Source organism: Heptranchias perlo, chromosome 2, assembly GCF_035084215.1.
Source record: "Heptranchias perlo isolate sHepPer1 chromosome 2, sHepPer1.hap1, whole genome shotgun sequence".
Taxonomy (NCBI): Eukaryota; Metazoa; Chordata; class Chondrichthyes; order Hexanchiformes; family Hexanchidae; genus Heptranchias; species Heptranchias perlo.
In genome coordinates, this window is record NC_090326.1 from 78,928,146 (window position 1) to 78,945,623 (window position 17,478).

Here is a 17,478-nt window from a genome sequence, read left to right on the forward strand (position 1 = left end):
CTGTTGGAGTTTTTATTTGCCTGATCTGAACTGCACTCTTTCCCATACGGAGACAGCCCAATTACCTTAAGTCCAGATACCTTACATGCAGTTTGGCTTTGTGACCCACCCCCAATGTTATGCTGAAGTTTAATGAACTAAAACCAAGGCAGAACACTGGTAAGGTTCTGGCTCCTTGCCCAGCCAGGACCACTTTATCCATTTAAGGCAATAGCTTGCAGGGTTATCCAGAACAGAATGGGAGGAACCCCAATCCAATGCTCCAGAGTCCATTATTGACTCAAACTGGAATCAGCAGTGTCCCAGATTTCTGAATCTGACGGAGGGTTGACTTGGTTCCAAACTTCTCTTGCCAGGTGTCTCTTGGATTCAACTTCACCAAGAGATTGTCATTAGACAACTGTGATGCATGGATTTAATCCCTTGCAACAACTTGCATTTATATATTGCCTTGAACATAGAAAAATGCCAGAAGACGTTTCACAGAGACGTAGACAGATAAGTGAACACCAAGACAATGGAGATATTGGGGTCGATTTTAGCACCCGCAATCCGGTGCATTCCTGGCAGGGGGCCTCCGAAAATCAGGGAAGCCCGGGGCGGGTCGGGAGCCCGGCTCGAACCTGCCCACTTCTGGGTTCCCCACAGACGCACTGACATGCGCGCAGCAGCCCCCGCATATGGGACTCCCGCAGGCAATTAAAGCCGGCGGGGTGCCACTTAAGCTATTTATTTAGGTATTTCAGGTCGTTTACAGACCCGATTAAGGAGATATTTCAGGAGGGGTGGGATTTTACAAACAACTGGGACTGTTACCCATACTGGGGGAAACATTCCCAGTTGAAATGGACGTGTTGCAGCTATCAGCTTGTGGCAGCTGCAAAGGTCCATTTGACAGGGGGGGGGGGGGGGAGAAGAGAAGACCCTCACTCATTGCAGGAGGCCACTCTGTCACTTTAGACAAAGTTTGGCCTCCACCACCCTCCTAACAATAAAATTCACCAACTTGCACACTTACCCCGGGGTCCAGAGACATGTACCTACCTTGCGGACCCCCTCAGATGTACATCTTCCGGATGGGGGCCGCCGTAGCTGCAGTCATGACCTCCTCGGAGGGCGAACAGCATCACCAGCCTCGCCGGCCAAGCCGTCCACCTGACACGTGGAGCTCCACAACAGTGCTGTGACACATCCACCTGCACAGCAGGAGGGAGGGCAACCGCAGAGAGATACGTCGCAGAGGGCACTCCCCTCGCCACAGGGTCCACAGACCGAGGCTCAGCTTCCTGGACCTCTGAGCAGCAGTGCACACGGAGGCTCAGAGTCACTCGACATGTAGTCATGGACATCTGCAGCCTCCTTCATGCCGAGCTGCTCCCGGCTCGCCCGAGCACAGTCTTCTTACCTGTCGCTGTCAAAGTCACTACTGCCCTCAACAACAACTCCTCCGCATCCTTCCAGGGTGCCACCGGGGACATCGCCGACGTCTCTCAGTCGTCTGCACAAAAGAGCCCTGCAAATAAACCTACACCCACTCTGCAGTGACACAATGGGTGGCATTAGTTGTGGGTCTTCATAGTGATCCTCAGGAAAGGGCATTATTCACAAAGACATGGCAGTAGTGGTGCCAATATATGTAATGTGAGTTGCTCAGAAACTAAATATAAGTGAAAACCATGACAAACCCTCAAACACCCTTGTGCATCCCCTTCATGCTCACGACACGTTTGCCTTACACTTCCTACTGCACATATGTGATGCATGCCCTGTGGCTGCAGCACAGGTAGTGGCAGGTTGAGTGAGGCTGACCGTGAAAGAGATGCATGAGAGGGTGAGTATGGGATAGAGCCATGAGATTGTATGAGGATTGGGTTGAGTGGTAGTGGCGAGGTGAGTACTGGCGAGGTGAGTAAGTGCAGGTAAGATGAGGATGAGGTTTGAGTGGGTGTGAGGGGTGATGTGACAGAGTAGTGTTGGCAGTGCAGAAGATGTGGGGTGGGGGCAGTGATGTGGCAGACGGAGTGTAGGGGAATGAGTAAGTGTACTCACTTTGGCTGACCTACTTAGGTCATTGCAGCGCCTCCTGCACTGTATGCAGATGGGCGATATGTTGGTGGTGCAGGTGACCTCTGCCATCTCGAGCCAGGCCTTCTTGGTGGCAGAGGCAGGCCGCTTCCTCCCGCCCGCCGGGGGGGGGGGGGGGGGGGGGAAGATCTCTGTCCTCCCCCTCCTCCTCACCCCATCCAATGATACCTGGAGTGAGGCATCATTAAACCTGGGAGCAGCCTTCCCCCTGGGCTGCTCCATGCTGTAATTTTTCCTATTTTCTTGTAGCATCAGTCAGTGGAGGACTGCCCCTTTAAATAGAGCTCCTTCAGCTGACAGACCTTACTGCACATGCGCAGTCCGCCCGCCGTGCAGCTTAGCAGCGGGGAACCCGGAAGACCAGATAAGTGGATCCAATCAGCCTGCGATTGCGCGCGGGGCAGACTGATTTCACCGGGCGCGTTACCCACATGCCCAATCGCCCCCCGCCACCCTGGTAATATCGGGCCCATTAGGAGGGATGACCAAAAGCTTAGTCAAAGAGGTGGGTTTTAAGGAGGACCTTAAAGGAGACAATGAGTTGGAGAGACAGGGAATTCCAGAGCATGGGGCCTAGATGGCAGATAGCACAACTGCCAATAGCAGGGTGAAAGGAGGGGGATGCACAAAAAGCCAGAGTCAAAGGAATGGAGATATCAGCAGAGGGCTGGGGTGTGGTTTAGGGCTGGAGGAGGTTAGAGAGGGGTGAGGCATGATAAGCAGGATGGTGGGCAACACAAGTCACCATAAAATGAGTTAATAAGTGGAACCCACTACTCAGTGGAGTATGGTGTGTCCTTGCAGAGGTCACCAGCCTTCTGACCATTGCAATAGTGGTTCCACTTATTAAAGCTGCTCACATCTGTAATCCAATGACAATAGGCACTAACCCCTAGATATAAGAGCATGAGTTTCCATATCCAAACACTAGATAATGAATTGCTTAATCCAGGTCTAAAATGCTTAAGTTCCTCTCCAGAGTATTCAGTGTCAGGTCAATGTAAGTTGGAGCCCTTCCTCTCTGCAACAGGTTCCTCTTTTTGCTATAAATTCACATCTCAGAATGGCATGGAGAAAGACTTGGGAGCAGGTCAGCTGTCTGGCTTCAACAAAACAGTGCATGGTGTGGGGAGATTAAGTTAGCACAAAATAACAAAATGAGGGGCAAGGCTGGAAATGTAATATTTCTACCACTACTAATATTGGTTCAATTAGACAAGTGATTAAAGTGCACACAATCATTTGTTTTCAAGAAAACTAACCGGTACAGCACAGATCGTAATTTTAAAAATAAAGGCAGGGTTTATTAAAACAGCTGAATTACACACAATAAAAACAAGATAACTTTAGATCATTAAGGTGCACTGCACCGAAAGAACATTTTAAGAATAGAAACAGTTTACTCACAATAGTAATTTATCAACCTAGAGTGATTGGGAGCAGAAATCAAACAATAAATTTCCTCTGAAGTGGATTAGATTGAATTAATCCAATGTTCCTAATATTGGCAATTGATATACCATTGATCTTAAGAGTTGCTTAACATTAACTTATTATAATTCATATTAATATCTGTACTAGTGCTACTATTGTGATTGTAACAGGATCTCACACTTCTCCAAAAGGACGTCAATTTTTGGAACAAATTCCTGATTATATCAATTGAAAATATATTGTCGGGAAAAAAGTTTAATTACAAATTTCTTGCAACACATTTAATCTGTTTCTTTTTTTAAGTGTAAGGTACAGGATCATATTTGAGATTATCTGCAGGGCACATTCCCAATCTTAACCATGCATCTTGGCAAGGCAAATGCTTGCCCACAGAGAGATGGAAATCATATGGAGTTACCCAAAGTCTACTCTAGTAATGAAAACAGAAAAAGCTGGAAATACTCAGCAAGTCACGCAGCATCTGTGGAGAAAGAAACAGAGTTAACGTTTCAGGTCGATGACCCTTCGTCAGAACTCTAGTAATCTAGCTCGTAGTGACCAGATCCAAAGCAGCAAAGGCAGAGGCCTGAAAACTGTCCTGCTAACTATCAGAGAATATGTGTTGGGAGACCTATGGGGAAGGACAGAAATCACACTGGAAAGGGTTATCTCAAGCTATAAGAACAAACTCAACTGAACAGGGAATAAAGGTTCAATAGGCTGAAAATAAACATTTTATGGTTGATTCTAAGCTTTTATTCATTGAGGTATAACATTTAACACATTGGAAGACACATTCTTCAAGCTCCACAGGCACATTTGTATAATCAGTCTTTAATATGGAGTCATTACTTGGATGCACTGTAATTTAATGTTTTAGAGGACTTACAGGGAGTTCCCGCTGGGTATGTTTTACAAGTTGTTACTATCGGATTCAAGTGTTGTATAAAAACCTTAGCCACCAGGAACTCACCTGATTTCTGCCATACACAGGTTAAATGAGGCAATTAATCTATTTTTTGTTTTAAATGTTTAAAAAGGGAAAAAAAACCACAAACAAGGAACATGCTGGGCAGTGGGTAATTAGCTGGACACAAAGGTCATGTGGCCCTAGATACCAGAACTGTAATATGAACGTAAATTTCTTGTGCTCTCACGGGTTGAATGTCTTGAAACTATTTAAATTAAGCCAATATTTTACTGTGTTGGTATTCAGCAGTTTTCAAGGCCATAGGCAAAGTAGTGGTATGTGCTAGAGAAGACTTGGTTGAGGGGGGAGGTGGTGGGGGGGGGGGGGGGGGGGGGAAGAAAAAATAAATACAGGCTTTAATAGGACAAATTTCTACAGATTAATCTGTCAGTCTGGTTAAGTTTGTTAATAATGAGGCTCAACTGGTATTGCTAGAATTCGTAACCAGGTCAGTTAGAAGGAGCTGGAGTCTGCTTCTCCTGCCTTGCTCTCCTTTAAGTACTGAAGCTGAAATTTAATACAGAATGATGTTACTTGTGGTGCATATAGTGTAAGAGATGCCTGACAATGAGATACAAGGTGGTAACTCAAATAATTCTGATGTGCTAATAAATTGAAGCAGTTTACCAATATCCAAAGAAATCAGAGAATCATTTTGTTTAAAAATATATTGCCTTATTCAGCACAAGGTTACTTTTATCATTAAAATAAATTATATAAATGATTTGCTCAATGCAACCAGTTCCTCCAACTGTCTCCACAGGAACAGGAGTAGGCCATTCAGCCCCTGAAGCTTGTTCCGCCATTCTATTAGATCATGGCTGATCTGTTCTTAAACTCCATTTACCTGCCTTTGTTCCATATCCCTTGATACCCTTACCTAATAAAAATTTATCGATCTCAGTCTTGAAAATTTTAATTGACCCAGCATCCACAGCCTTTTGACGGAGAGAGTTCCAGATTTCCACTACTCTGTGGAAAAAGTGCTTCCTGATTTAATCTCTTAAATGGCCTAGCTCTAATTTTAATAGTAAGGTCTCTTGTTCTGGGTTCTCCCACCCGAGGAAATAGTTTCTCGGCATCTACCCTATCAAATCTCTATCATTTTAAACAACTCACTTAGATCGCCCCTCCACCTTCTAAACTCAGGGGAATATAAACCAAGTTTAAGCAGCCTGTCCTCGTAATTTAACCCTTTCAGCTCTGGTATCATTCTAGTGAATCTGCACTGTACTCCCTCCAAGGCCAATATATCGTTCCTGAGATTCGGTGCCCTCAACTGAATGTGGCACTCCAAATGGGGTCTGAGTCCAGGTTAGTTGGAATGACAGTAGTTCACTCACTACTTGGGAAGTGGGGTTAGTCTGCTGGAACACTCATACACAAAATGGCACCCATGGTGGGGAAGCAGGAATACTATTCCATTTTAGTTATTATTGATGGCAGAATATCAGTATTAATGAATGAGTCAATCACCAACAAAACAAATTAAGGAATACAACTGCCCTACACTCACTGACAGACTTTCCAAAAATGTTGTGGTAAATATATGTGGTCATTAAGGAGGAACGTCAACGCCAGGGAAATAGAACATATTTCTACAGCATCCTAGTTCAGGTATGCCGCAGGCTAAATGCATGATAAAGCTCCGCTAAAAATTTTCTTAAAACTATGAGCAAGATGCCAAAACTGAATGCGAATTAGTGTTAAGCTGTAGGTAATTTTATACCATTGATTTGCATACACAAGGAACTGGGTTCAGAAATCCCCAAAGCTCATTTCATTTAGGTTCTTTATAGTAGATAGAGAGGGGACTTTCACATCCTATTGGTCTGAATTTGAACTCAAGCCCCAAGGAAATGAGCGATGCTGCTTCCCCTTTTGGGTTTTCTTTAGTCTTTAAACTTTAAACAAAAAAATAAATAATGCAAATTAACCCATAATGCAGTACTGAATGTGGCATATGACATAATGGTAGTAATGATAGTGCGGCAGAAGGTGACAGCATGCAAATTAAAGGGCTGTATGACAGTCTTTTCTAGCAGAATATAGGGAAATTAATATAATATAAATAGTATAAAGTTCATAGAAAACTAAAAATATTCAACTCAGATCCTAGTCTTCTGTACCTACTTGCAGTTTTGCCATTTGTGAGGCATGTGGTCCAGTTACCTTCAGTATTTTTCATAATCAGATTTGATGTCAATTTATTCTTTCATCCTCCTTCCCAGTAACTAAAATTAACACTTGGGTAGTCTGGTTACAATGCAAATCTCACTGTACAACATCATTTTCAACATTCAAAATGCAGATTTCAAACAATTTCTTTTTAAATCGACAGCACGCCCACAGAAAATCCTTGTTTTTAAACTTTATCTAGAGGAGACTGAGCCCAGAAGTTATCGTTGCCAGTATTAACAGATGAATGCGTCACACATTTATAAGCCATTCCTTTGTCCTATTTTAGCAGAAGTGTTAATTCATTTAAAATGAACAGATTAATGCCTGCTTTAAAATAGCAGCCAGAAGAATGTTGTTGAAGCAAAGTCCATAAATTCTTTGAAAAAGGAATTAGGTCGTTGTTTGAAAAAAAAAAGGAAAATATTAAAGGAAATGGAGAGCAAGAAAATAAGCTTGGTGGCTCATGTGGAGAAAAATCACTGTTCCAGACTTGATGGGCTGAATGGCCTGTTCCTGTGCTGTAACATTCTATGATTCTATGTCAAAAGAACACATTAAGTATTTGTCCAGTAATACCACCAACAGTAATTTCTAGACTTACATGTTGAAAAGCAATTAAAACAAAAATGCTGCAATGTTAGGTAAATAGCCTTTTTTAAATAACCTGAATACCAGCATTGCTTTAAGACATTTCAAAAGACTGAGTTAGAAATATCTTCAAATACCAGTTTAAGCCAGCACAAGCTGACAGAACAGACATCATCCTTGTAGCTCCAAGGATTTTTTTTTCAAGTTTCAAGTTTTTCTTCATTTGCACCACATGTGTCTACAACACATATAAGACAACTGGTTACTGGGAAAGCACGGACCTTGGAATTGGTTGTCCATTTGTCAGTCTCAGTGTTATACTCCAAAATGTGACCTAATCGGCCTACACCTTGGAAACCAGCCAAGACATAGATTATGGAGCCTACTGCTGCACATTTAACTGTTACCCCTTTCCAGGGCATCGTTGACACCATTTTCCAATCATTCATCTTAATATCATAATATTCTATGGAATCCAGACCACCTGCAGGGACGAGAAAATAATAATTGATTAACTCTTGTTGCTCATTTCTAAACAAACATTACTTATAAAAATAGCATCTTTCGTCACCTTGTGGCACTAACAATGCTGTACAATTTTCTAAATTTGTCTAGCTTTTTGACACTTTTTAAAAATTAAATTTGGACCAAACTTATGTATGCTTCTCTAATACAATTACACACCTCAAACAGTACTAAGTGCTGTTGCTGTACCAGAATGCACCATAGGAAAAAGCAGTTTAAAAAAATTTCACCTATTCCTGAGATGAAGCAGAAGTTTTATACTTCATTATATATCTGGAACCCTGTTTCCCACATATGTTCTGTATGGATGTCTGACTCTCTTTGTATACTTTGTATTATCCCTTTCCTCTCATACCAGAGACCTTAGAGCTCCAAACCTTGAGCCACAGAAATGATCTTGTCTTTGAGGAGTTGGTGGGGCTGAGCTGAGTGTCATTTTATTGCATTTGCACAAGGTAGCTGGGATCCAGAATCTGACTTGGAGCGTGCAGGAATCTGGAGTCTAGGACTGAAACAGTGAGGGAATGGGGAAGCGGGATGGAGCCTGGGGATATAGGTCTGGTTATATTTCCTCCACTGGCTCACCCCTCCCTACTTCTACAACCTCTGTTCTCCCAACTCTGATTCATTGTAGAGCGGAGGGAGGAGGAACGCGCAATCAGTGGCAGGGCCTACAGCCATCTTGCCCACACAAACTCTCTGCCCAAACCTCTCCGCCTTGCATCATGCTTCCTCCACCTTCTTAAACCCATTTCTTTAACTATACCGTCAGTTACCTCCCCTATTTTCCCTCCTACAACTACTTGGGCCCGACTCCAAACTGTGAAATCCCTTGGGATATTTTGCTACATTAAAGGCACTATGTAAATGTATGCTGTTGTATTAACATGGATGCTATCTGTATTATTTGGCTGCACTTACATATTACTAGTGGATCTCCCATGGCGTTGCTTATGATAAATCAAAGAATACACTGTTTTATAAGGACAAGATCATTACACCACAAACACACAATATATTCTCCTGCTGAAGTACAGCTGTGTGAACCTGTTGTGTCCCTTTAAGACCACATGGACTAGTTGTTTTGTTTTCTGTAAGTCAGAATTCAGAGAAACTAGTAAGAAATTACTGGCTTTTTTTCCAGGAAAAAGTGTAACAAATTATTTCTGTGGCATCTGAAATGTGTTGGGTACAAGTCAAAATGGTGATAAAGAACATATGTTGAACTGGCATCCTGTCAACACTGCTTTAACAGGCCAAAAACTGGACACTGATGGAAGCAGGGGATGCTGGGTGTCAGGTGAGAGGATAAAGTGACTCGCTTTTCTGGATTTTTGATCATTTTTCCATGGAAAGGTTTTGAATATGATTAATGTTAAGGTGTTGATTTTAAATTTTAAAAAGTTCACCAAGGTTAGAAACTCTCCTCTCAGCCACATGCTGGAGCAGCTGGGACACAGAGGGGATCAATATGTTGATAAACCAGGCATTAAAACAGTTAGCCATGATTGAGGGGAATCGTTGCCTCGTCTCGAAGCCTCCCAGCAAACATTCACACCATTGTGGATTATAATGTCCCTTTCTGCTGAGCTTTGCATGAAACTAGTTTCATGCCGCCATATAATTAGATATTGTACAGTATAGGCAAACTCCTGAACATAAAAGATATGGGATCTGCTTACAGGAGGGAGCAGCGGCACTGAACCCGACAGAATATCTGAGATATTCCCAACATTTGTAATAGTGACTGATATTGAAGTAGTGAGAAGGACTAACCCACGTGCACTAAAGAATGCTCGCCACGAAAATTACAATGAGCAGGGCATATGTGCCAGCTGGCTGAAGTTCAGATCTTGGAAAGCGATACAATGTATCCCAGCTGGGAAATACCACATGGAACATCAAGGCTAAGATAGCAAATGGTGTTATGAAAGACCATCAACAGGCCATGGTAGCTGGTAGAAGAGAGAATTATGACAGCAACAATGGGAAATTAGTTCTTCCAAATGGTTTTCTTTCCTTTTTCCTGCCAGTTCTTTCTCTCCCTCCTCATCTTCCCTCTACTCCCTTACCCAAATAATCATTTACATGTAAGCCTTGACAGCAATTGTAGCAGCCTATTTCACCATGAAAGCATCACACTGTCCTCAACCGATGTTCACCAACGTGCACTGCTAGCAGGGATCGCTGGATAGCAATCAGAAGTGGCAATAATGGCCGATGTCTCGCCCTACTCCCCCAACACCAACCCAGACTCACTGAAGTCAACTATAACACCCCAACCCAGCAGAGGTCAGCTAACTCAGCAGAGACCAAGTACTTGACAGTTTTAACATCAATGGAACTCATTAATTATTTTAATCTGGGGTGGGGGGGGCGGAGGAGGGTCAGCAGAATAATTATTGGGGCCATTGCTCTGAAATCTGGCATGTGAAGATTTTTAATGAGGCTAAAATTCTGTACAAATTTGTATAGTACAGCTACACAGCAGAAGCAGATGAGTAGTGCAATACAGAATGCAATACAGGAGAAAGTGCTTAAAGTGTATTCCAGTTTCTCAGTGCTAAGGCTTTGACAGACATCTTGATACAGAGGGTATAAATAAAGCAACTATACCAAGTCCATTTTGTCCACCAACAGCATAGATTCTGTCATTTACAAAAACTAATCCATGGTTCTTCCTAGCCTCCAGCATTGCAGCAAGTTCTGTCCACCTGTGAAAGAGGTACAAAATTAAAACATCAGATTATGTTATTACTACCTCCCAACAGTACAACAAAATTTTGAGTTTTGATTGATTCTGGAAATGAATTGTCAAGCTTTATACTGCAATCATTTCTCATCTGCACAACATACAGGTATAGGTATACATATATGAATCTTTCTTCACCAATGAGCACTTGAACAATCAGACCTCGTCACTTTTCCTAGATCGTAGCATTTTCATCAGTGCAGTATTGTCGGAGTGCAGCATTGTCGGAGACTCCCTCTTTCTGGGCAACTCAGCAACAGTGGTGTCATTGAAGGTTAGGGGGAGGTGGTTGAGCTTTACTAGCTAAATTTCTCTTAGATTTTATATTTTTGAGCTAGGTCGGTAATTGGTACATAAACAGGTGCATTCGGCTTGTCTGGACTTGAACAAATGGCAGTAGCAGAGCACTCTTAAGTTTCTAACTGAAAAACAAACTTACAGCAGTAGAAGATTACACAGGAAGAGGGGTTCCTGAGCTTCTGTGATGACTTTGAGAGTAAATGCACCAGGAAGGCTAGAGTTTTGTTTTTCCTTTCCACCCGTCTTCTTCTAAAGGCACTAACACATGCTGGGATACAGTTTTACACATGCCAGCCCCCCTCTGGTACCTCATCCAAATGGCCATTCTTCAAGTGTGAGCCAAGATAGTGAGTTGACAGGATATTGGCTTGTGGGGGAGGGGTGCACCATAGCAAGTCTGATCATGTTCCGATGCAACATCCACACACACACTAATTTTGCAGCGGAAATTACTGGAGAATAAACACCACGGTCAATCATAGAGCCCTTAGTGATACTCCTACCGCCATCAACCCATTCGGTATGAACTGGGGAAGTTCCTGACTCGATGACTTAGTTCCACAATAGACACTGCACTTATCAACTATGCCATGTGGAGAGAAGAGGGGATAAAGAGAGCTACATCTCCGATTTAATTCTTAGTCTGTGCTGAGTTAATAGAACTCAGTAAGGATGATGGTGAGAGCTCTACAATTAATCCCAATGTTCCAGGCAGGAGGAATTCCTGCTTCTGATTGACCGCTATCGATGACTCCTGACATATTATACTGCATCAGATTCCACTATTTCAAAACTGATAGTCATGAATTTAAAATAACAGGTTAGAGAAATTAATCTTATTACATGAGAGAAATTTGGCTTCTTCAGAAACCATAACTCTGGAAAGGCAAACTACTATTTGGAGATTCCAGGATTAATGGCACTTACGACTCGGTTGCAGGATTGTACACTTCACAGGAATTTAGAACTCTTCCAGATACATTGTTGCCTAAACTTCCGCCACAAACATAGATGAGTCCTTTAGCCTCCACCATCCCATGGCTGCATCGAGGGGTCAACATACTGGGTTTGGTATGCCAATTCTCTGTTCTGGTATCATAGCACTCAAACAGATACAAGGCAGAGTTTCCTAGAGGAGGAAAGAAAATCAATTAAAATGGCTGGTACTAACCAACTAAAAGGATGGTACTCCAGTAACATTTGAACCCAGGCTGCCTATTTTGCTTGTGTGTCAACGCTGTGGTTTATATGCCAAGAGGTTCCTGCTTGAGATTTCCCTATATTCAGAGTTCAATCCCAGCCAGCCCATCAGGGAAGAACTGAGCAGATGAAACATGCTTCCAACCAGAATAGAATGAATTTTTTTTTTTGTTAAAGTTAGCCTGTGATGCTTGTGCTTTGCTGCTTATAGAGCAGAGCTAGCAGAAGCCTACTGCAGCTTTTCTGCTTTCAACTCAGGTTGCAAAAGCAAACTACTGTTTGGAGATTCCAGGATTAACAGCACTTACGACTCAGTTGCAGGAGGAGTAAAGGCAAAATTAAGTTTGTCTTTCTTGGTTAAAAAATATAATTAAGGGAGAGGGTTGTTACATCTGTCTAAGAGCGCACAATTAATGAGCATGTCCTATTGGTCTATTAGTTATACCAATCACAAAGATGCAACAGTAAAGCCTAGACTGTCTCAAGAGGACTTTCAAATGTTATAAAATTCAACAAAGAATTTCAGCCTTATTTGGATGATTTACAGCAGTACAACATCACATGTAACTAAGTGGAGAACTAACTTACAATACCAATTGACACTGAACTAGGCATACTAAATTAGAAAAAGATCCCCAATAGCTAACAACTGAGGGACCCATATTTAATGCAAAGATCTGGAAAATTATGTTCTGTTACTGGGAGGAATTTAGCTTTTCAGAAACCAGAATCAACTTTGAAAATGCACACCATGACTACGAGATTCCAGGACTGTGGGTACTTGCAACTCAGCTGTGGGACTGTATACTTCCCAGAAATTTACAACTTCCCTGTGTAACATATCATGTTTACAGTTCCATTTTATCAGTTTAAGGGTGTAACTAGAAGGATAGATAAGGGGGAGCCAGTGGATGTAGTATATTTGAATTTTCAAAAGGCATTTGATAAGGTGCCACACAAAAGGTTGTTACACAAGATTAGGGGTAATATATTAGCACAAATTGAGGATTGGTTAACAGGCAGAAAACAGAGTAGGAATAAACGGGTCATTTTCAGGTTGGCAGATTGTACCTAGTGGGGTGCCGTAAGGATCAGTGCTTGGTGCTCAGCAGTTTAAAATATATACCAACGACTTAGATGAGGGGACCGAATGTAATGTATCCAAGTTTGCTGATGATGCAAAGCCAGGTGGGAAAGTAAGCTGTGAGGAGGACACAAAAAATCTGCAAAGGGACGTAGACAAGTTAAATGAGTGGGCAAGAAGGTGGCAGATGGAGTATAATGTGGGGAAATGTGAAATTATCCACTTTGGTAGGAAGAATAGAAAAGCAGAATATTTTTTAAAAGGTGAGAGACTAAGAAATGTTAGTATTCAAGAGGGATTTGGGGGTCCTTGTTCACGAATCACAGAAAGTTAACACACAGCTACAGCAAGCAATTAGGAAGGCAAATGGTTTGTTTGCCTTTATTGCCAGGGGGATGGAATATAAAAGTAAGGAAGTCTTGCTGCAATTATATAGTGCTCTAGTGAGACCACACCTGAAGTACTGTGTACAGGTTTGGTCTCCATACCTAAGGGAGGAGATGCTTGCCTTAGAGGCGGTGCAACGAAGGTTCACTAGATTGATTCTTGGGTGAGAGGGTTGTCCTATGAGGAGAGATTGAGTAGAATGGGCCTATACTCGCTGGAGTTTAGAAGAATGAGAGGTGATCTCATTGAAACACATAAGATTCTGAGAGGGCTTGACTGGGTGGATGATGAGAGGCTGTTTCCCCTGGCTGGAGAGTCTAGAATGAGGAGTCATAGTCTCAAGGGGTTGGCCATTTAGGACTGAGATGAAGAAAAATTTCTTCACTCAGAAGGTTGTGAATCTTTGGAATTCCCTACCCTGGAGAGCTGTGGATGCTGAGTCATTGAATATATTTAAGACTGAGATCAATAGATTTTTAAACAGTAAGAGAATCAAGGGATATGGGGATAAGGCAGGAAAGTGGAGTTGTGGTAGAAGATCAGCCATGATCTTATTGAATGGCGGAGCAGGCTCGAGGGGCTGTACGGCCTACTCCTGCTCCTAGTTCTTATGTTCTAATAAAATAATACATCCAAGCAGGATCTTCAGAAGCCATTAACATTGGTTTAGATCAAACCTGATGTGCAGTGGGTAAAGGCACTGCCTAGTTGTAACGCTAGGCCTTACAGACAAGGTCCCAGGTTCAATCCCTGGTCCATGCTGAATTAGCTGATCTCAGCTGATGCAACACTTGGGGTTACAAATGGAGCAGTTGCTGCAATAGAATGATATCCCTGAATTATGGCTGGCATTTGCTTTTCATAAATCACCATCTCAGAAACAATTCCTGAAGTCATTTTTTTTTTTGTGTTTTGTAGGCTTTAGTTGTGGAGAATAACTTGAAGCACCTCTTTCATTTTACGTATCTTCCAGGTACCTGGTAATGATGATGCTGCAAAATGACACAGGGAAGCAAGGGTGGATGACAACATTTTTCAGACATCTTGAGTGAGCTATAATTCTTTACTGATTAGAACGTGAAAGAGTTTTACAGAGCATTCACCTATAAAAAGTAACCACAGTGCAGTTTCAGGCAAGAGTACTTTTTTTTTAAAATTCATTCTCGGGACGTGGGCGTCACTGGCACAACCATTTATTACCCATCCCTAGTTAGAATTGTTAGCGTGAAATTTGGACTGTTGAATTAAAGGAAACGATGAAGTGACTAATGGGTACATGGCAGTGGTATTTACCCTAAAACCACACTGAAATGCGCTTTGTGTAGATTAGACTAACCCTAATTAAAAGCTTAAATATAACGCTTGACTACTAATAAAATGGACACTATTAAACAAAATGGACACTATTAAATAAAATGGATTCTGTGACTGTGGGAAAGACAGTTAAAAGTGTTGAGTTTGTACATTCCAGAACTGGCTTACAGTCTGGGAATACAAAAGACATTTCAAAACGAACTGATAAAACTATAGAACCAGACTGCGTGAAACAAAGGCATACTGTCTTAAGGTGATAATAGTTGTTCGGACTCAATTGGTTAATGCGTAAGCAGTCCGTTGTTGCCATACGGACTTAATTGGTTAATGTGTGTAATCAAGATTAATGATGTAAAAGCTACTGAAAATCTGTATTTCAAAAGGTATAAAAAAGCATGACAACCATTTTAAAGTTGAGAAGGTAGCTGCGTTCACTACGGAGTGTCCAGTCCTTCTCCCAAAGCTTTGTCCAATAAACTGCATGTTGAATCTTTAAGTCTGACTCCGAGTGGTGATTTTTTCCCACAACAGAATCATGGAATGATACAGCACAGAAAGAGGCCATTCAGCCCATCGTGCCTGTACCGGCTCATTGAAAGAACAATCCAATTAGTCGTACTCCCGTGCTCTCTCCTCATAGCTCTGCAAATTTTTCCCCTGTTGGTGTTTGTCTTCCATGTAAGCAGTAGTCCGAATCCCATATCCCATTATTCCCCTTTCCAGGTCACACACACAAGTTGTATCCATAAAGATTATATAAACACTGTTGTGGCCAACAAGAATGTGCAACTGGTACAACATTTCTTACATGACAGTATTTGCATGATCAGCAAAAGTCCACAACAGCCAGCAGCTGAGAAGATTGTTTTATCTCCCAATCGGATCTTCCCAACAGCTAGCCTCGACGAATACATCAAGTTTACTTTGGCATTGTAGATGGTGGTGGGCCTTCTTCTTGAACCTCTACAGTCCGTGTGGAGAAGGTAATGCTGTTAGGTAGGGAGTTCCATGATTTTGAACCAGTGACGATGAAGAAATGGCGATATATATCCAAGTCAGGATGGTGTGTGACTTGGAGGGGAACTTGGAGGTGATGGTGTTCCCATGCACATGCTGCCCTTGTTCTTCTAGGTAGCGGAAGTCGTAGGTTTGGGAGGTTCTGCCGAAGAAGCCTTAGTGACTTGCGGCAGTGCATCCTGTAGATAGAAGCATCATCGAATAAACGGACAATTAACTCACCTACTTCAGAGCCCCCAGATGTGTAAATCTTGCCTTCTGCAGCACATGCTGCAAGACTGTCTCGAGGGGTTGGAGGACCCAGCTTAGAGTACCAGCTGTCTTTAACCACATTGTAGCAGTCCATCCGTTTGATGGGGAAAAGCTGTGAACCACCCAATATGTAAACAACGTTGTCCCAGAAGACACAGGCTGCATCTCGACGCTTCTCAAATGGACAACGAATGTCCATCCAAGTATAATCCTGTAAAGAGAGTAAGGTATTTAAAAAAAAACCTCCCATTTGCAAGGAAATTGAACCACTGGGATAGTTCTACGTATAGCAAGAACTAATTTATCGCAATAAAACTTAGCTCCTAAAATATTAATTGTAAGTAAGCCATCAGTTTAATAGTAATACTTTTCAAAGACTAAAGGAATTACACTAACTTCTGATTCTTGGTGAAAATGCACCCAAGTGAAGTCAAAATATTTAAAATGAAGCTTAAAATAGAGACACAACCACATTTAAAAAGTTCAGGGAGATCTGGAGCAGTTCTGCTCTTTGGAGTGGATAGACAGGACGACATATCCGACACCAAAAAATATTAGCAGGGGAAGGGGAGACAGCCCCTTCATTCATATACCCCACCAGTAGTTGTGTCTCTTTTAAAACAAATATATTACAGATAACTTTATTTAAGATAAAATACCTACTTTGTTGATATCAGCAGTCAGTAACAAATCTAAAACAAGTCTAATACAACCGTCGTGTGGGATTTGGACTACAGCTCATGTGGAGGATAAACACAAACATGGACTGTTGGTGTTTATCCTCCACATGAGCAGTAGTCCGTTTTGATGAAAGGTCATGGACCTGTAACATTAACTCTGTTTCTCTCTCCACAGATGCTGCCTGACCTGCTGACTGTTTCCAGCATTTTGTGTTTTTATTACCAACATGGACTGGTTCGGCCGAACTGCCTGTTTCCGTGTTGCACATGTTGTAAGTTCTATGTAAAGGCTTAGTCCTCCAGAATTATTGACCACAAATACTTTGTCCTCCTCCTCCTCCTCATCCTTATCCTTTACCTTAGGATTAAAGTATCGACAGGACTGTGGCTGAGATCCACCGAACAATGCAATACGATAATCATGCTTCTTTTGTCTTGGCCGGGTACTTTCTCCCAACTCTTCTCTATCCTCCGGAGACAGAAGATGATAGCGCATGCCACCTAAACAGAGGAATAGTCAAGAATGAAGAACTTTATCAAAAGATTTTCGGGAAATTTAAGTACACAATATAAAGGCTTTCCGACACCCATTTAGAATGCCACTCTCAAAAAAAGTTAAGGTGGTTAGTCAGGAAAGATCTGCTCCTTCTGAAAGTGTTGGCTGCCACTTACTAGGTTATTTTAAGTGTATTTTTATACACCCAGTGTC

The 17,478-nt window shown here is 42.1% G+C and overlaps 1 protein-coding gene across 1 annotated transcript in view; it reads right to left on the bottom strand.

Moving 5' to 3' along the window:
* Positions 1-3,364: 3,364 nt before the first annotated feature.
* The window catches only part of klhl7 (kelch-like family member 7), a 35,931-nt gene continuing 21,817 nt past the window's right edge, over positions 3,365-17,478 (bottom strand). The window contains exons 7-11 of the mRNA XM_068003553.1: positions 17,128-17,270; positions 16,060-16,300; positions 11,763-11,964; positions 10,400-10,497; positions 3,365-7,742 (exon numbers count right to left, since the gene is read on the bottom strand). Of these exons, the coding sequence (XP_067859654.1) occupies positions 7,459-7,742; positions 10,400-10,497; positions 11,763-11,964; positions 16,060-16,300; positions 17,128-17,270 (968 nt within the window). The 3' untranslated portion in view covers positions 3,365-7,458. The remainder of the gene's footprint in view (positions 7,743-10,399; positions 10,498-11,762; positions 11,965-16,059; positions 16,301-17,127; positions 17,271-17,478) is intronic.